Here is a 17280-nt window from a genome sequence, read left to right on the forward strand (position 1 = left end):
AAGGCTTTGGACAGGCACCTGTTGTTCGTACGTCGGTTTACGTGCGGCCAACAGTAACAGCCTGGGTGATCAGGCCCTGATCCACCATGAGGCCTGGTCTCAGACCGGGCCGTGGGGGCATTGACCCCTGAACGTAAGCTACATAGAATGTACGGCACTTATAGGTAAGACAATAAGTTATATAGACTATAAATGGCACTAAATGTAAGAAAATAAAATATATATAAAACATATGACACTTCTAGGTAAGAAAATAAGTTCAATAGAACATAAACGACACTTTGTTGTGAGTTAGACGAGTGTGTGTGTGAGAGCAGCCGACGCCATGCTGCAGTGACCGTCACACTGCCGCCGCCGCCGCCGCCCTCACCTGCACTAATATTCACTACACTCCTCATCTCACCTCGTACATTATTTATATCGTGGTAGTGAAAAGGAAGCTGCAGCGGTGAATACACAGCATGTCGATGAAAATGGCTCCTGCGTCCATGAAGAGGCAGAGTAAATCAGAATTTAAAGACAAGGAGAAACCCGCTCAGATCAGGAATAGTAATATAGTTGCTGCCAAAGGTTAGTCATAACTATTGATATTTACTTTGTGATGTCAGCCTTTTATTATTTTACATGGAACTTCTTAAAAAGGTGTCTTGATGCTGGTGAAGGGCCCTTGGTCTCTGGAACTCTGCTTTTATTTATTTTTCTTAGATTGAACCAGAATGGCTCTTATATCACAGGAGCCTCACGACCCCTACAGGTTTAGTGCTTCATTCTGATTAAAGTAAAGTAAATAACATTGCTGGTAAAAGGCTTTTGATGCAAGGAATTGAGGCTACCCCGCCCAAAATGCTATGAATCCTATGGGTTTTTAAGATTGAGTGTCTTATACAGTAATTTTTTAAATAAGGATTTATATTTGTATCTTCAGATATAATGAGATTGACTCATTCCTCCAGGACTGTATGATCCTTAAGAGTTTAGCGCATAATTATATGCAGGCTCTGGTGGCCTGGTGGCTAACACTCGCTTCACACGGCGAGGGTCTGGGTTCGATTCCCAGCCAGAGTGGAAACATTGGGCGTGTTTCTTTCCACCTGTTGTCTATGTTCCCCATCAGTAAAATGGGTACCTGGGTGTTAGTTGACTGGTGTGGGTCGCATCCTGGGACACTGACCTAAATTGCCCGACATGCTGAGCATAACAAGCGGCTTTATATATAGTAGTATGTCATTGTTGTCAGCTAGGACTGTATACCTTGTACATGTACTTGTAGTAAATAAAGATATTATATTATTATTATTATTAAGAATGATGAAGCACTGCAGTAGGCCTATTGACCCATGCTGGATAAACCCAACTCGCCCCCACACCCACTCACTTGTATACCCATCAAACCTATATTTAAAGATGCCTCAATGATGCTATCTAGAAGATAATTCCATTCGTCTATGACTAAATTGCCAAATCAATACATTCCTTTATTCTTTCTGTGCTGTATAGCTCTTGTGGTTTAGTGCTTCTTTTTGATTATTATAATAATATTCTTTCTGTAAGATAAGATTTGTTTAGATTTTTAACCTGGAGGGTTAGCCACCCAGGATAACTCAAGACAGCCGGTGCATCATTGAGAGACTGTTTTATTTTCACTGGGGTCCTTCAATCTTGTCCCCCAGGATGTGACCTTCAGCAGTTAACTAACACTCAGGTACCTACTTACTGCTAGGTAAACAGGGACAGAAGGTGTAAGGAAACACGCCCAATGTTTCCATCCAGATAGGGATTGAACCACAGACACCGTGAGGCAAGAGCATTGCTTACCGAGCTCCTATGAGTTTAGAATGTAGTAATAATAATACATGTAATCTAAATTTGTCCAAGTTGAATCTGTTGCTCTATCTTGGTTATGTACTTTCAGCATGTTTGTCCTTTATTCCTGTTTTTAACACATTGGCCATTTCCTACCGAGGCAGAGTGACACTTAATCATATACCCCATACGCAGTTCTACATTTTTATGCTGCAAATTTAGTGCCTGTCTTTATAGGAAAGGCTTTGGATACATGGGATAAACTTTTTCAGCTTTCCCTGGATAGTTCTCTTGGGACGGGAAGTGAGATGTATAATCTAAATGAAGCCTTACCAAAGATATATAAAGTTGAAGTATTGTGTGAGGTCTCCTATTACAGTGGTCCCTCAATAATCGTCCGGTCTGAAAGTCGTCCATTTCGGAAATAGTCCTGTTTTTTCGTCAAAACATTGACTCGGGAAATGGTCCGGTAACTCGCTAATAGTCCTTCGTCCCGGAGGCGTACTCATGGTCTGAGCCGCCTCCAGCTGCCTCGGCCTTTCCTTCCCAGCCAGTGTGCCATTGTTTACCAGTGAGCGACGGTCCCCTCACGTGCTCCAGCGAAATATTTCATATTTCATTTATTTTAGTGCTTGCAAGTTATTTAAGTGCTAAATAAGCTACCATGGCTCCAAAGAAAGCTCCTAGTGCCAAGCCTTTGGTAAAGAAGGTGAGAAATACGATTGAATTTAAGAAAAACATAATTGAACAATATGATAGTGGTGTACGTGTGGGCGAACTGGCCAGGATGTATAACAAATCCCGTACATCATAGCCAAGAAAAAGGAAATCATGGATGCTGTTGTTGCAAAGGGGGTATATATGCTGACAAAAATGAGATCACCAGTACTTGAAGATGTTGAGAAGTTGTTATTGGTGTGGATAAATGAGAAACAATTAGCAGGAGATAGTCTTATGACGTCGCTTATTTGTGAAAAGGCTAGGCAGTTGCATGACGATTTGGTAAAGAAATTGCCTGCAACTAGTGATGATGTGAGTGAATTTAAGGCCAGCAAAGGCTGGTTTGAGAGATTTAAGAAGCGTACTGGCATACAGTGTGGTAAGGCATGGTGAGGCTGCCAGTTCGGACCACAAGGCGGCTGAAAAATGTGTGCATGAATTCTAGGAGTACACAGAGGCTGAAGGACTGAAACCTGAACAAGTGTTCAATTGTGATGAAACAGGCCTCTTTTGGAAGAAAATGCCAAAGAGGACCTACATTACTCAGGAAGAAAAGGCGCTGCCAGGACACAAGCCTATGAAAGACAGGCTGACGCTCATGTTCTGTGCTAATGCTAGTGGGGATTTCAAAGTGAAGCCATTACTAGTGTACCATTCTGAAAATCCCAGAGTGTTCAGGAAAAACAATGTTATGAAGAGTAAATTGTGTGTGTTTTGGAAATCTAATAGTAAGGCATGGGTCACGAGGGAAATTTTTGTACAGTGGTTCAATGAAGTGTTTGGCCCTAGTGTGAAGAATTACCTCCTGGGAAAGAAATTGGATCTCAAGTGCCTCCTAGTAATGAACAATGCACCTGCTCACCCTCCAAACTTGGATGACCTAATTCTGAAGGAGTTTGGGTTCATCACAGTAAAGTTCTTGCCCCCGAATACCACTCTTCTCCTCCAGCCCATGGACCAGCAGGTCATTGCAAGCTTTAAAAAACTCTACACCAAAGCAATGTTTGAAAAATGCTTGAATGTGACCTCAGACACTCACTTGACCCTACGAGATTTTTGGAAAGAACATTTCAGTATTCTCCATTGCGTAAACCTTATAGGTAAGGCTTGGAAGGGAGTGACTACCAGGACTTTGAACAATGCTTGGAGAAAATTGTGGCCAGATTGTGTTCACAAGAGGGATTTTGAAGGGTTTGGGGCTGACCCTGATGAGCCTATGTCAGTTGTTAAATCCATTGTGGCACTGGGGACTTCCATGGGGTTTGGAGGATGTGGAAGAGTTGGTGGAGGACCACAATGAAGAGCTAACCACTGAGGAGTTGCAAGAGCTTCAGCAGGAACAGCAACAGATCGCAGCTCAGAATCTTGCTGCAGAGGAGGAGGAAGAGAGATGGAGGAAGGTGCCTTCTTCAGAATTTAAGAAGATTTTTGAAATGTGGGGTAGGAGAAGGATGTTGCAAGCCATATCGGCAACTTGTACAGTGACAGAGTCTTGGCCCATTTTAGGGAAGTTTTAAAGAGACACCAGAAACAGAGCTCTCTGGACAGTTTTTTTTGCGAGACAGGACTCCAGTGACTCTCAAGGTGGTCCTAGTGGCATTAAGAAACAGAGAAGAGAAGTAATCCCAGAAAAGCAATTGGTACCTGAGGTGTTGATGGAAGGGGATTCCCCTTCCAAACAGTAATTCATCCAATCAGTCTCCTTCTCCAGTCTTCCATACACAAAGAAGAATCGCCAATAAAGGCAAGTGTTATTCTGTTAATGTTTAATTCATCATGTGCCACTGTATTGTTTATGTATTATATCTATATTTCATGTAAAAAAAATTTTTTGTTTTAATACTTCTGGGTGTCAGGAACAGATTAATGGAATTTACATTATTTCTTATGGGGAAAATTGATTCGTAAATCGTCCATTTTGATAATAGTCCCACTTCCAGGAATGGATTATGGACGATTATTGAGGGACCACTGTATTGATGCTTCTTTATACAAAAACCCTATTAGTTTTATTGTGAATACTTGTGCATTATTGTCTTGGTTTTCAACTTGTGCTAACTAGACCTCCTAATCTGTTTTGAATTCCACTTGTTTCAAGATCTACATTATTAGAACCTTAAATTTGTCCACATTAAATTGTATCAACCTCGTCTACAACCACATCAACCTATGCACACCATATAATGTGATGGTTGCCTCATTGTTTGACCCCTATTGGGTTAGTGCTTCTATTACAATACAAATAAGAGCTGATACAAATAAAGGCTAAACACTCATCTTGTATGTATAACTTTACATAAGAACATAATGGAGGACCACTGACTACAGTAAGCCTGCTGGCCCATGCTCTCACTCATGTATACAGTATATATTTTTATTTACCCTATTTTTAAAGCTACTCAAGGTGTTAGCTTTGATAACTACAGTAACTGTGCAAATATGAATTAATGGTAATTGTTGAAATACAGTGGACCCCCAACATTCGATGGCATCGACATTCGATAAATCTGACATTCGATGGGATTTGTCTCGTTTCGCACGAGACGTGTCCACGTGTGGCCTGAACTGCACCGTGTGCCAGTGTTTACAAGCCAGCCAGTGTGTGCGCATCTAAGGATACATTCGGTACATTCCATATCACTTTTTTTGGTGCTTGTTTCTGCAAAATAAGTAACCATGGGCCCCAAGAAAGCTTCTAGTGCCAAGCCTTCGAGAAAAAAGGAGCTAATGACTATTGAAATGAAAGAGATAATTACAAAGTATGAAAGTGGAGTGCGTGTGTCGGAGCTGGCCAGGTTGTAAAGTAAACCCCAATCAACCATCTCTACTATAGTGAGCAGGAAAATGGCAATCAAGGAAGCTGTTGTTGCAAAAGGTGCAACTTTGTTTTCGAAACAGAGATCGCTAGTGTTAGAAGATGTTGAGAGACTGTTATTGGTGTGGATAAATGAAAAACAGATAGCAGGAGATAGCATCTCTCAAGCGATCTTTTGTGAAAAGGCTAGGCAGTTGCATGATGATTTGGTAAAGAAATTGCCTGCAACTAGTGCTGATGTGACTGACTTTAAGGCAAGCAAAGGTTGGTTTGAAAGATTAAGAATCATAGTGGCATACATAGTGTGATAAGGCATGGTGAAGCTGCCAGTTTGAACCACAAAGCGGCTGAAAAATATGTGCATGAATTCAAGGAGTACATAGAGGCTGAAGGATTGAAACCTGAACAAGTGTTTAACTGTGACGAAACAGGCCTGTTTTGGAAGAAATTGCCGAGCAGGACCTACATTACTCGGGAGGAAAAGGCACTCCCAGGACATAAGTCTCTGAAAGACAGGCTTACTCTGTTAATGTGTGCCAATGCTAGTGGTGATTGCAAAGTGAAGCCTTTATTGGTGTATCACTCTGAAACTCCCAGAGTGTTCAGGCAAAAGAATGTCCTTAAGGCTAATTTGTGTGTGCTGTGGAGGGCAAACAGTAAGGCATGGGTCACTAGGGACTTTTTCTATGACTGGTTACACCATGCATTTGCCCCCACTGTGAAAAATTACCTAACTGAAAAAAAATTAGACCTTAAGTGCCTCCTGGTATTAGACAATGCCCCTGGTCATCCTTCAGACGTGGCAGAGCGACTTTCTGCAGACATGAGCTTCATTAAGGTGAAGTTTTTGCCTCCTAATACCACTCCTCTCCTGCAGCCCATGGACCAGCAGGTCATTTCCAACTTCAAGAAACTGTACACAAAAGTTACATTTCAAAAGTGCTTTGTAGTGACCACATAAACTCTACTGACTAAAAGAGTTTTGGAAGGATCACTTTAATATCCTCAGTTGCATAAACCTTATAGGTAAGGCTTGGGAGGAAGTGACTAAGAGGACCTTGAACTCTGCTTGGAAAAAACTGTGGCCAGAATGTGTAGACAAAAGGGATTTTGAAGGGTTTGAGGCTAACCCTGAGAATCCTATGCCAGTTGAGGAATCCATTGTGGCATTGGGGAAGTCCTTGGGGTTGGAGGTTAGTGGGGAGGATGTGGAAGAGTTGGAGGAGGAGGAGGACAGTGACGAACTAACCGCTGATGAGCTGCTAGATCATCTTCAACAGCAAGAGGCCAGACCTGAGGAAACTGCTTCAGAGGAGGGGATAGAGAAATTGAAGTTGCCTACTTCAAAGATTAAGGAAACGTGTGGAAAGTGGCTTGAAGTGCAAACCTTTTTTGATGAAAATCACCCTGACACCGCTACTGCAAGCCGTGTTGGCAACCTGTACACTGACAATGTTGTGAACCACTTTAGGAAAGTCATAAAGGAGCGAGAGGTACAGGCCTCTATGGACAGATATGTTGTGCGACAGAAGTACAGTGACTCAAGCTGGTCCTAGTGGCATTAAAAGAAGGGAAGTAACCCCAGAAAAGGACTTGCTACCTCAAGTCCTAATGGAAGGGGATTCCCCTTCTAAACAGTAACAACCTTGACTCTCCCCTCCTCCCATCCCATCAATCATCACCAGATCTTCATTAAAGGTAAGTGTCAATTATTCTGTTGTTATTAATGTATAATTATTGCTGTTATTGTAATTATTTTATTGCATTAAACTTAATATTTCATGTGGTAAAATTTTTTTTTCATACTTTTGGGTGACTTGCACAGATTAATTTGATTTCCATTATTTCTTATGGGGAAAATTAATTCAACTTTCGATATTTTCGACATTCGATAGCTCTCAGGAACGGATTTGTATCGAATGTCAAGGGTCCACTGTACTATGATTTTAGGAGGAATATGTATTCATTATTTAGTTTTGTCTCCAATTTCTATTGCAGCTGTGGCTGATGCCATCAAAACTTCCCTTGGCCCAAGAGGCATGGATAAGATGATCCAAGATGGGAAGGGTGAAGTCACAATTACAAATGATGGTGCAACCATTTTAAAGCAGATGAAAGTGCTTCACCCAGCTGCTAAGATGCTTGTTGAACTCTCACAAGCACAGGATGCTGAGGCTGGAGATGGTACTACAACTGTAGTCATCTTGGCAGGTAAAATACATATCTTAATATTTTTAACTGTAGAGCCAGTTTATTCATAAAATCTTGTAGCTATATTACTTTCCTCAGCTATATTACTATGCTTTATCTTAAAAGATAAAGCATAGTAATATAGCTTGAGGAAAACAAAGTAGCACTGTTTATGGAACTTCATATGTATATGACTAGGAGAGAGTTACTTGAAATATTGCAGCCCATATGCATTATTTCTTAATGGCATATTTTAGTTTTCTTCAGTATTAACTTTAGAAAATTAAGGAAAAAAATTATTACTCATGAGCCTGAAAAAGATTACAGTAGATATACAAAATTTGATACAAAAATGGCCACAAAAGGAAGTGACTAATTCTGCAGTGCATTTCTTGCAAACTGCTCATAAGGCTTGCGTATCAAAGTCTAGACCTAGCACATTATTTAAGACAAATTGTGTTGTTCGCTACAGTGAGACAGGTTGTAAATAAAAGGTCACTTTATAGAGAATTACTTAGTACAGATACCATCCAACTTACTACCAAGCTTGGTTCCGACCAACCGGTCGTAAGTCAAAATGGACGTAAGTCGAACCTTTGAAAATTGCCGACATGCTGGGTAGGACATAAAGTCAAACCTTTCCTATATAAACTACCTACATAATACTGTAATGTACAATCATTATTTCATTCTTTTTACCATAATTTACTTTTGTTATATTTTAATTGTTTATGTACTTTATATAATGTATACATGGTAGTGAACTGTATTGTAAATTTTACATCGCATACAGTATCATATGTTACTGTTATCTTTATGTATTGTCGACACAGTGGAATGGGAGAATACCACTGGTAGTGTCACCGTGTCAGAATGTAGTATAACCTATACTCTATACTCTCCATCTTGACTCACGAAATCGTAATGACACGATTGCAAACAAACCATACCCCGGCCGGGATTGAACCCGCGGTCAGAGAGTCTCAAAACTCCAGCCCGTCGCGTTAGCCACTAGACCAGCTAGCCACAATAAGATTCGTCCAACTAGGTATATTTCTACACCATAGGAAGGTTAGCACAGGCACCACTGTGACCACAAATGCAAGTTTTTACAGACGAATCTCTAGCTAGCATGGCCGTGACCAACTCTAGCTCAAGTCCCTTCACTGCCGTCAACATGACTCACGAAATCGTAATGACACGATTGCCTGTGCTAACCTTCCTATGGTGTAGAAATATACCTAGTTGGACGAATCTTATTGTGGCTAGCTGGTCTAGTGGCTAACGCGATGGGCTGGAGTTTTGAGACTCTGACCGTGGGTTCAATCCCGGCCGGGGTATGGTTTATCTCCATCTCTCTCTGTATCTGTATCTCTCTCTCTGTAACTGTATCTCTCTCTGTATCTATCTGTCTCTCTCTGTATCTATCTGTATCTCTCTGTATCTGTCTGTATCTCTCTCTCTCTATCTCTCTCTCTGTATCTCTCTGTATCTCTCTCTCTGTATCTCTCGCTCTGTATCTCTCGCTCTGTATCTCTCTGTATCTCTCGCTCTGTATCTCTCGCTCTGTATCTCTCTGTATCTCTCTATCTCTCTCTCTGTATCTGTATCTCTCTGTATCTCTATCTCTGTATCTCTCTCTGTATCTCTCTCTGTATCTCTCTCTGTATCTCTCTCTCTCTCTCTCTCTCTCTCTCTCTCTCTCTCTCTCTCTGTGTATCTCTGTATCTCTCTCCCTCTCTGTATCTCTCTGTATCTCTCTGTATCTCTCTGTATCTCTCTGTATCTCTCTATCTCTCTCTATCTCTCTATCTCTCTGTATCTCTCTCTATCTCTCTGTATCTCTCTCTCTGTGTATCTATCTGTATCTCTCTCTCTCTGTATCTCTCTCTCTCTCTCCATCTCTCTCTATCTCTCTATCTCTCTCTGTATCTCTCTGTATCTATCTCTCTGTATCTCTCTCTCTCTCTGTATATCTCTGTATCTCTCTCTCTCTGTATATCTCTCAGTATCTCTCTCTGTATCTCTCTCTCTCTCTCTATCTCTCTCTCTCTATCTATCTCTCTATCTCTGTCTCTCTTTCTCTCTCTCTGTCAGGTACATGTAAGTAAAGTTATCATACATAGTATAAATTACCTAGGATAACCCAAAAACTCCAGACAAAGTGCTATACAGTGGATCTGTGCTCCAGTGCCCTAAATTAATAATAATAATAATGATATGTTGTGTAACTTTATACGTATATGCTTCTAAACTGTTGTATTCTGAGCACCTCTGCAAAAGCAGTGATAATGTGTGAGTGTGGTGAAAGTGTTGAATGATGATGAAAGTATTTTCTTTTTGGGGATTTTCTTTCTTTTTTGGGTCACCCTGCCTCGGTGGGAGACGACCGACTTGTTGAAAAAAAAAAAAAAAAATTATTATTATTACAATAATTCATATGTACTAATATTAATAATAATATTATTAAACTATAATATAATGTGTCCACTCATTACTTACCTTAAAATATCTGTTGTCTTAACCCTTAAACTGTCCAGACAGATCTACGTTCACATGCGTAGTGCTCCAAAAGTAGATCTACATTTTTTAACATATTTTCAAATATAACAAAAAAAAAATGTTGATCAAAGTTTTTTTACACGTTTTCAAATGTAAAAAAAGAAAAAAGCTGTTTTTTTTTATATACTTTCAAATGTTGAAAAAACGTAGATCTACGTTTGGACAGTTTAAGGGTTAATATAGAGTGAGAGGTGAGTAAACAAGATTAAATGAATAAGTGAGAGAGAAAATGAGAGAGTAGAAGGTTCACGTGTTATGTAAACAAACGTTGTTGTTGTTGTTGTTACCAGCCCGGACACAAATGGTTTTTGTTTACTGTCAAGCTGACCAGAACATTTCATATTTGTTAATTTATATATTTATATGTTATGTAGCATGTTTATTATATAATTTTGAAAAAAAATCATAGATGGATTAAGCAAAATGTCTGTATTAACGTTTTATACACATTTAATGCGCCTCAGTGATGTACCTCTTAACATAACGATAAACGGATCACCTATCACAAAGCTAACAGAGGGAAAATTCTTAGGAATCCACCTCGATAATAGACTCAAATTTCATACACATATACAACAAATTTCTAAGAAAATTTCCAAGACTGTAGGCATACTATCGAAGATACGGTACTATGTTCCACAGTCAGCCCTCCTGGCCCTTTATCACTCTCTTATTTACCCCTATCTCACCTTTGGAATTTGTGCATGGGGCTCAACAACAATTAACCATCTCAGACCACTAATTACCCAACAAAAGGCTGCAGTTAGAATGATGATAAATTCTCACTACAGGCAGCACACTCCACCAGTATTCAAAACACTCAACCTACTCACCATACAAAACATCCATACTTATTATTGCACTTATTACATACATAGAACACTTAACTCTGATATTAACCCTCCCCTCAAACATCTCCTTGTCAACCTCAACAGAACACATGACCATAATACAAGGCACAGATCACTCTTTGATGTTCCTCGTGTCCATCTCACGCTATGCAAAAACTCAATGCACATAAAAGGCCCTAAAATCAGGAATTCATTACCTGTAAATATAAAAGAAACACTACCTGTTTATAAATTCAAGTCTCTTCTCAAAGTTCACTTACTCACTCAAAACCAAATAAATACTGAATAACTGAACCATATAAATTGTATATCCTAAATGTTACTCACAATTATATCACACAAATGTTAAACCTAACTTTGTTATTTTTTTTTTTTAAATACACTACCTGAATGAACAGCAATGCATGCAACCACATGACCTGTCTTTGTAATACTCATTTGTATTTTATAGTTATCTGTTTACAATAATGTCTTATCACTGATTTCATCATTGCTTAGTTAATCTTAAGTTAATTTTAAGCCAGCCCGTAATGCTATGCATATAAGTGGCTTTGGCATGCTCCTCTTACCTGTATTTTTTTGTATCTCTGTATGTATGCTAAAATTTATTTATAAATTATCATTATTAACCCCTTCAGGGTCCAAGGCCAAAATCTGAAGTGGTGCTCCAGTGTCCAAGAAATTTTGAAAAAAAAAAAAATTATTGTTTCTTACAGAATTAAAGAGCATATTTTTGTGAAGGTAATAAGAAAAAATTTTCTGATCAGTACTTACCGAGATACAGTGCCAAGAAGTTTGTCCAAAATGATGTGGTGGCGGCAACATCGACGAATTCCACATATGTGCATTACATTATTTAGCGGTTTTTATAGTTTTTTCTTTTCTTTTCCAATTTTTTTCTTTTCCTACTAACATTTGGGGCCTGAGAGACCAATACTGTATATAATGTATATATATAAACTCACTGTATTGAACACAATAACCGCACTAAAGTTATTATCATATTATTGTTTACCACTGTTGTTTATTACAATAAACATGCACAAATCTTGTATAATACAGTGGACCCCCGCTTAACGATCACCTCCTAATGTGACCAATTATGTAAGTGTATTTATATAAGTGCATTTGTACGTGTATGTTTGGGGGTCTGAATGGACTAATCTACTTCACAATATTCCTTATGGGAACAAATTCGGTTAGTACTGGCACCTGAACATACTTCTGGAATGAAAAAATATCGTTAATCGGGGGTCCACTGTACTAATGTTCTATCATATATTTACATATTTACAATCACTGGACATGGTTTTAGAACTGCTGGAGCTTGTGGAACTCCTTGAAACAAGGCACCATGCACAGAGGCACCTCACATTCCTCACACATAAACCGAGTGTCTTTGTGTCTTTTTTGCCGTCGTTTTGTTTGTGCACAGACGATGCATCTCTTCTGAGCAAATTTCTTCTGAGTTGAAGGAAGCTGTATTATGAAATGATCACCTTCCCTCCTCAAACGCTTGGGTATATCCTGAGTAATTTGAGGACCTTGTTGTATAGCAGGTGTTCTTACCTGGTACTTCATTATGAGTTGTCTGACAACAGACAAACAAAATTCACCATACGGTGGTATGTTGCCAGTCTTTATTTGGTACATATTATATGCATTGAGCATTGAAATGTCCATGAGATGGAAGAAAAGTTTCATGTACCACTTGTAATTCTTACGAACACAGTCAACAAAACCAATCTACATGTCACATTTGTCAACCAAGCGCATGTTTTGTGTATAATCAATCACTGTCACTGGTTTTCGAATACGTTCATTAGTCACTCGATCAACTTTGCCACTGTCTTGCATTTCATTACGGTGAATGGTTGTCAACAATGTGACATCTCATTTGTCATGCCACCGTAATGCCATGATGTCATTGGCAGTAAACACCTGCACGTCATCACCACGAGCACCTGCGTTGAGCCTGGGCATATGTTTACGATTAGAATGCACTGTGCCACACACATCTGTCTTGTTCACTCGCATGAAATCATTGAGTAATGGGCTTGTGTACCAGTTATCGGTATATAATGAATGCCCCTTACCAAGATAAGGTGCCATCGTGTTTCTCACTACATCACCTGAGATACCCAATAACATCTTCGTATCTTACAATGTTTTACTTCCCGTGTATACAACAATATCCAACACCAGGCCACTGTCACAGTCACAGAGTACAAACAGTTTTATACCAAAGCGTTTCCTCTTGCTCGGTATATACTGCTTGAATGACAGTCTACCTTTGAACAAAATCGAAGACTAGTCAATTACAACATTCTTGAATGGATAAAAGTATATGCTGAACTTTTGTTTGAGATACATGAAAACATTTCTAATCTTATATAACCTGTCACTTCTGTCAGGCCTGGTTTTGTCAGAGAAGTGCAACATACATAAGAGTAAGATAAACCTGTTCACTGGGATGATTTCACTGAAGACCGGGGTAGAAATTAGCTGATCTGTGGACCAGTATGCTTTTATATTATGCTTATAGACATGAGGCATAAGCATTATTGTTGCAAAAAGCAAATACAGTACATTTCTGCAACAGTCGTCTCTTTCCACCTGTGTAGTCTTGACTATGGTGATATGATCGTATTTGCCATGGTGTACTCAAAATACTTATTACTTTCCCTGACAATAGTTTCCATCAATGGCTGGTCAAAGAATAATTCAAAGAATTCCAGTTCATTGGCCGTGGTTCCAAGGGGACAAGTAGGTAGAATTCCACTTTGAGAGTCATCAAAGTGGTGAGACTTGGAAACAAAATTGGGATTTTGCTGCCAATCCCACATACGGTTTGCTGGTGGATACTGGACATCATAGGCTGGTTGTGCGGGTGGTTGTGGTTGTGGTGGGCTGGTGGCTGACGCTCCGCTTTGTCCTTGAACTGACGAGTCGGCAGTGTGGGTCCCAGCGTGGGCTGGTGAGTCACGCATGGCAGTGCCACTACCATCACCACTACCACCATCCACTGATGCCTGTGGTCTATCCATGCCAAGTGTAGCCACATCATCCTCACTATCACTACCTAAAACTGGTGTAGGGCCACGGGATGTACTCCGTCCCCTGGGCACAGCATAGGGTACACTACCCGAGCGCATGCGGCGAACGTGATTCCTCACTATCACTACTCGAATGATCGTCGAGAGCAATAAAATCACAATCCACGGCACTATCATCATCATCACTGAAGTCAGAGGCCTGGCCACGTGAAAATATTAGTTTTCTCTTGTGTTGAGGCACAACCGGCCATGAGTCACGAGTGCCCACACCAGAGGTAGAAGGTTGAGGATCGTCAGGGTTTTCTGCACTATTATCGATATCCTGGTGATTCCTTTCGGTCACTAACTGATCAAAGCCGTAGAATTCGTCTTCATTTCCACTTCCATCAGTGTCAGAACTATCAGATAGGAAGAGGAGAGTCCCAATTTTCCGGGGAGTGAGAGCTGACTTGCGACGAAGCATGGTGAACAAGGGTAACTGAACCAGCGTTCCCACAATGCTGTGCGGGCGCCTAGATTTTTTGTTTGGCGCACACCCACCACGCAGACCCGTTCTCTCACATGTAGGTCTATGAGCGCTTTCACGCTAAATTTGACGGCGCTAGAATTTTGGCGTAGATCTACAGTTTGGACACTCAACGTGAAGCCGTAGATCTATGGGACGGACTCTGAAAGGGTTAATATGGTGTCTTCAATTACACTCTTAATGAATGGCTCTGAGACAGACAAGCAGACAGACAGAAAGACAGACACAGGTAGAGAGAAAGACAGACACAGGTAGACAGAAAGACACACAGGTAGACAGACACACACAGGTAGACAGAAAGACACACAGGTAGACAGAAAGACACGCACACAGGTAGACAGACAGAAAGACAGACATACAGGTAGAAAGACACAGGTAGACAGAAAGACAGACAGACACAGGTAGACAAAGACAGATAAACACACAGATACAGAAACAGATATACAGGCAGACAGATACAGACAGGTATATGTTCAACAATGAAAACAGAGAGTTCGAGAGTAAGAGCCTTTCTTGCCACAATCTCCAGTGCAAGATTCAGACTTCATCTTAGGGGCCATGGCGAAATTTACTATCTAGTTAATACAGTATGATGCTGCTGATAGGGGAGGGTTACTCAAACTGATGCTGCCTGCATGATGCATTGCCGCCGCGAGTATCGTCAAATATTGTACAGCGGTGTGCATCAGCCGACCCAGCCCAGCTGCCAGATGCACGGTAGTAAGTCGAGTGGACGTATGTCGAGCAGGCCGTAAGTCGAATGGTAGGTGTATTTATACATTGGTTCAATGATCTATATTTTATGGCGTGATTAAATAGAGGTGGTGAAATTACAGCATGACAAGTTACAGCTAATATATATAACACTTATGTGAGATTTAATAGGTGCTTTGTAACAATACGTATTAGTAAAGATGTTGGCAGATGGAGATATTTTAGCATTTTTAGGCATTGAGTTCCAGATTTTTGGGCCTTTTATTTGTATGGAGTTTTTGAACAGGTCAAGATGTACATATAGAATAGTGTATACCTGTTCCTCGTATTGTGTCCATGTGTTTCATTGTGCTTTCCAGATAGAATATAAGCTCTGGGTTAAAGTTAAAAGTCTTGTAGACATAGCTTGCAAGAGTATGAATATTTTGTATGTTCAGCAAATTTAAACTTTTGAATAAATAATACTTTATTTCAACAAAGTATGGTTTGCAGTTGATTCAGGAAAAGGTGACATTATTGTCACAAAGCCCCTGCTATGCTGAGCATTTTGAGCAGCCTTAAATTTACAGCCACTGGTACTTATAACTACTACTGGAATTTTTGTAAGAACAATTTGTTGGAAGTTTTACTAAAAGTTTGCTGTAACATTTGTGGAGGTTATTACAAATATAGTGGACCCTCGGTTATTGGCCATAATCCGTTCCAGAAGGTCAGCTGATAACCGAAATGGCCGAAAACCGAATTAATATTTCCCATAAGAATTAATGAAAATGCAATTAATCCGTTCCAGACAAAAATATTCACAAAAAAAAAATAATTTTTTAAACATTTATGTAAGTTTTACATACCTCTATTGAAGGCTAATGCTGTCTTCTGGAAGATAGGGAAGAGGAAAGAGAGAGGAGTTAGTGTTTGGAAGGATAATTCCTGTCCATAAAAACTTTAGGTAGCAAAGCCTTCTCTGGGGTTACTTCTCTTCTTTGTCTTTTAATGCTACAGTGACCAGCTTGAGTCACTGGACCCCTGTCTCAAAACAAATCTGTTCATAGAGGTCTGTTTCTGGCATCTCTTTAAGATTTCCCTGAAGTGGGACAGGGTTTTGTCACTGAACATTTTGCAGATATGGCTTCAGTTTGGTCAGGGTGGTGTTTCTCTACAATGGCTTGCACCCTAGTCCGCATTGCACACATCTCTTTAATCTGTTATTTACTGCTACAGTACATTCATTACTAACTTTAAAATGCATATTTGTAGTCTTAATGTAGGACAAGAGGCAAGTAGTATTTATTTGTAGGAAGTCAGTGTAGGTAGCAGTAGATGTACGTACAGTACACGTATGTAGCCCCCCCTCCCCGGGCTACACTACACAGCTATATTACAATACACAGCCATATTATTACACTACACAGCCATATTATTACCATGTTCACCGAGTTTAATTATTTCTAACAACTACCTTTAGATGCCATCATAAAGAAAGGGAGAAGCAATGAATAATTCATGCCAAGAATTGTAAACAAATGCATATGAAGGGCGGTTACTGCACCAGTCGCCAGAGTCGCAGTTTTCTCTAACGCTGCATCAGAGAAAACGTAATGTTTACTCTCCATCCCACTCTCCACTCAATAACATAAACATTGCATGTTTATGTGCTTTGTTTATATGCTTCATGATAGTTAATGTGTTTCTTATACAGTGGACCCTCTCCTAATGAACGCATCGCATAACGTTAAATCCGTCTAGCGATACATTTTAACACAAAAATTTTGCCTTGGCTAGTGCTAAAAACCTCGCTCAACGCGATTTGTTCGAGACGCGTCCACGTGCGGCCTGAGCCCGCCTCACTTGTTCCGTGGGTGCCAGTGTTTATAAGCCAGCCACCGCGGTCACTTCCAAGCATACAGTCAGAACATTTCATATTATCACAGCCTTTTTAGTGATTGCACCTGCAAAATAAGTCACCATGGGCCCCAAGAAAGCTTCTAGTGTCAACCCTACAGGAAAAAGGGTGAGAATTACTGTGGATATGAAGAAAGAGATCAT

General features: G+C 40.0%; 1 protein-coding gene across 1 annotated transcript in view; it reads left to right on the forward strand.

The window, feature by feature from the left end:
- Positions 1-317: 317 nt before the first annotated feature.
- CCT4 (chaperonin containing TCP1 subunit 4) overlaps positions 318-17280 on the forward strand; it is a 96932-nt gene continuing 79969 nt past the window's right edge. The window contains exons 1-2 of the mRNA XM_070088171.1: positions 318-570; positions 7337-7549. Coding sequence (XP_069944272.1) covers positions 462-570; positions 7337-7549 — 322 coding nt within the window. The 5' untranslated portion in view covers positions 318-461. The remainder of the gene's footprint in view (positions 571-7336; positions 7550-17280) is intronic.

The sequence above is a fragment of the Cherax quadricarinatus genome, chromosome 24, assembly GCF_038502225.1.
Source record: "Cherax quadricarinatus isolate ZL_2023a chromosome 24, ASM3850222v1, whole genome shotgun sequence".
In the NCBI taxonomy this organism is placed as follows: domain Eukaryota; kingdom Metazoa; phylum Arthropoda; class Malacostraca; order Decapoda; family Parastacidae; genus Cherax; species Cherax quadricarinatus.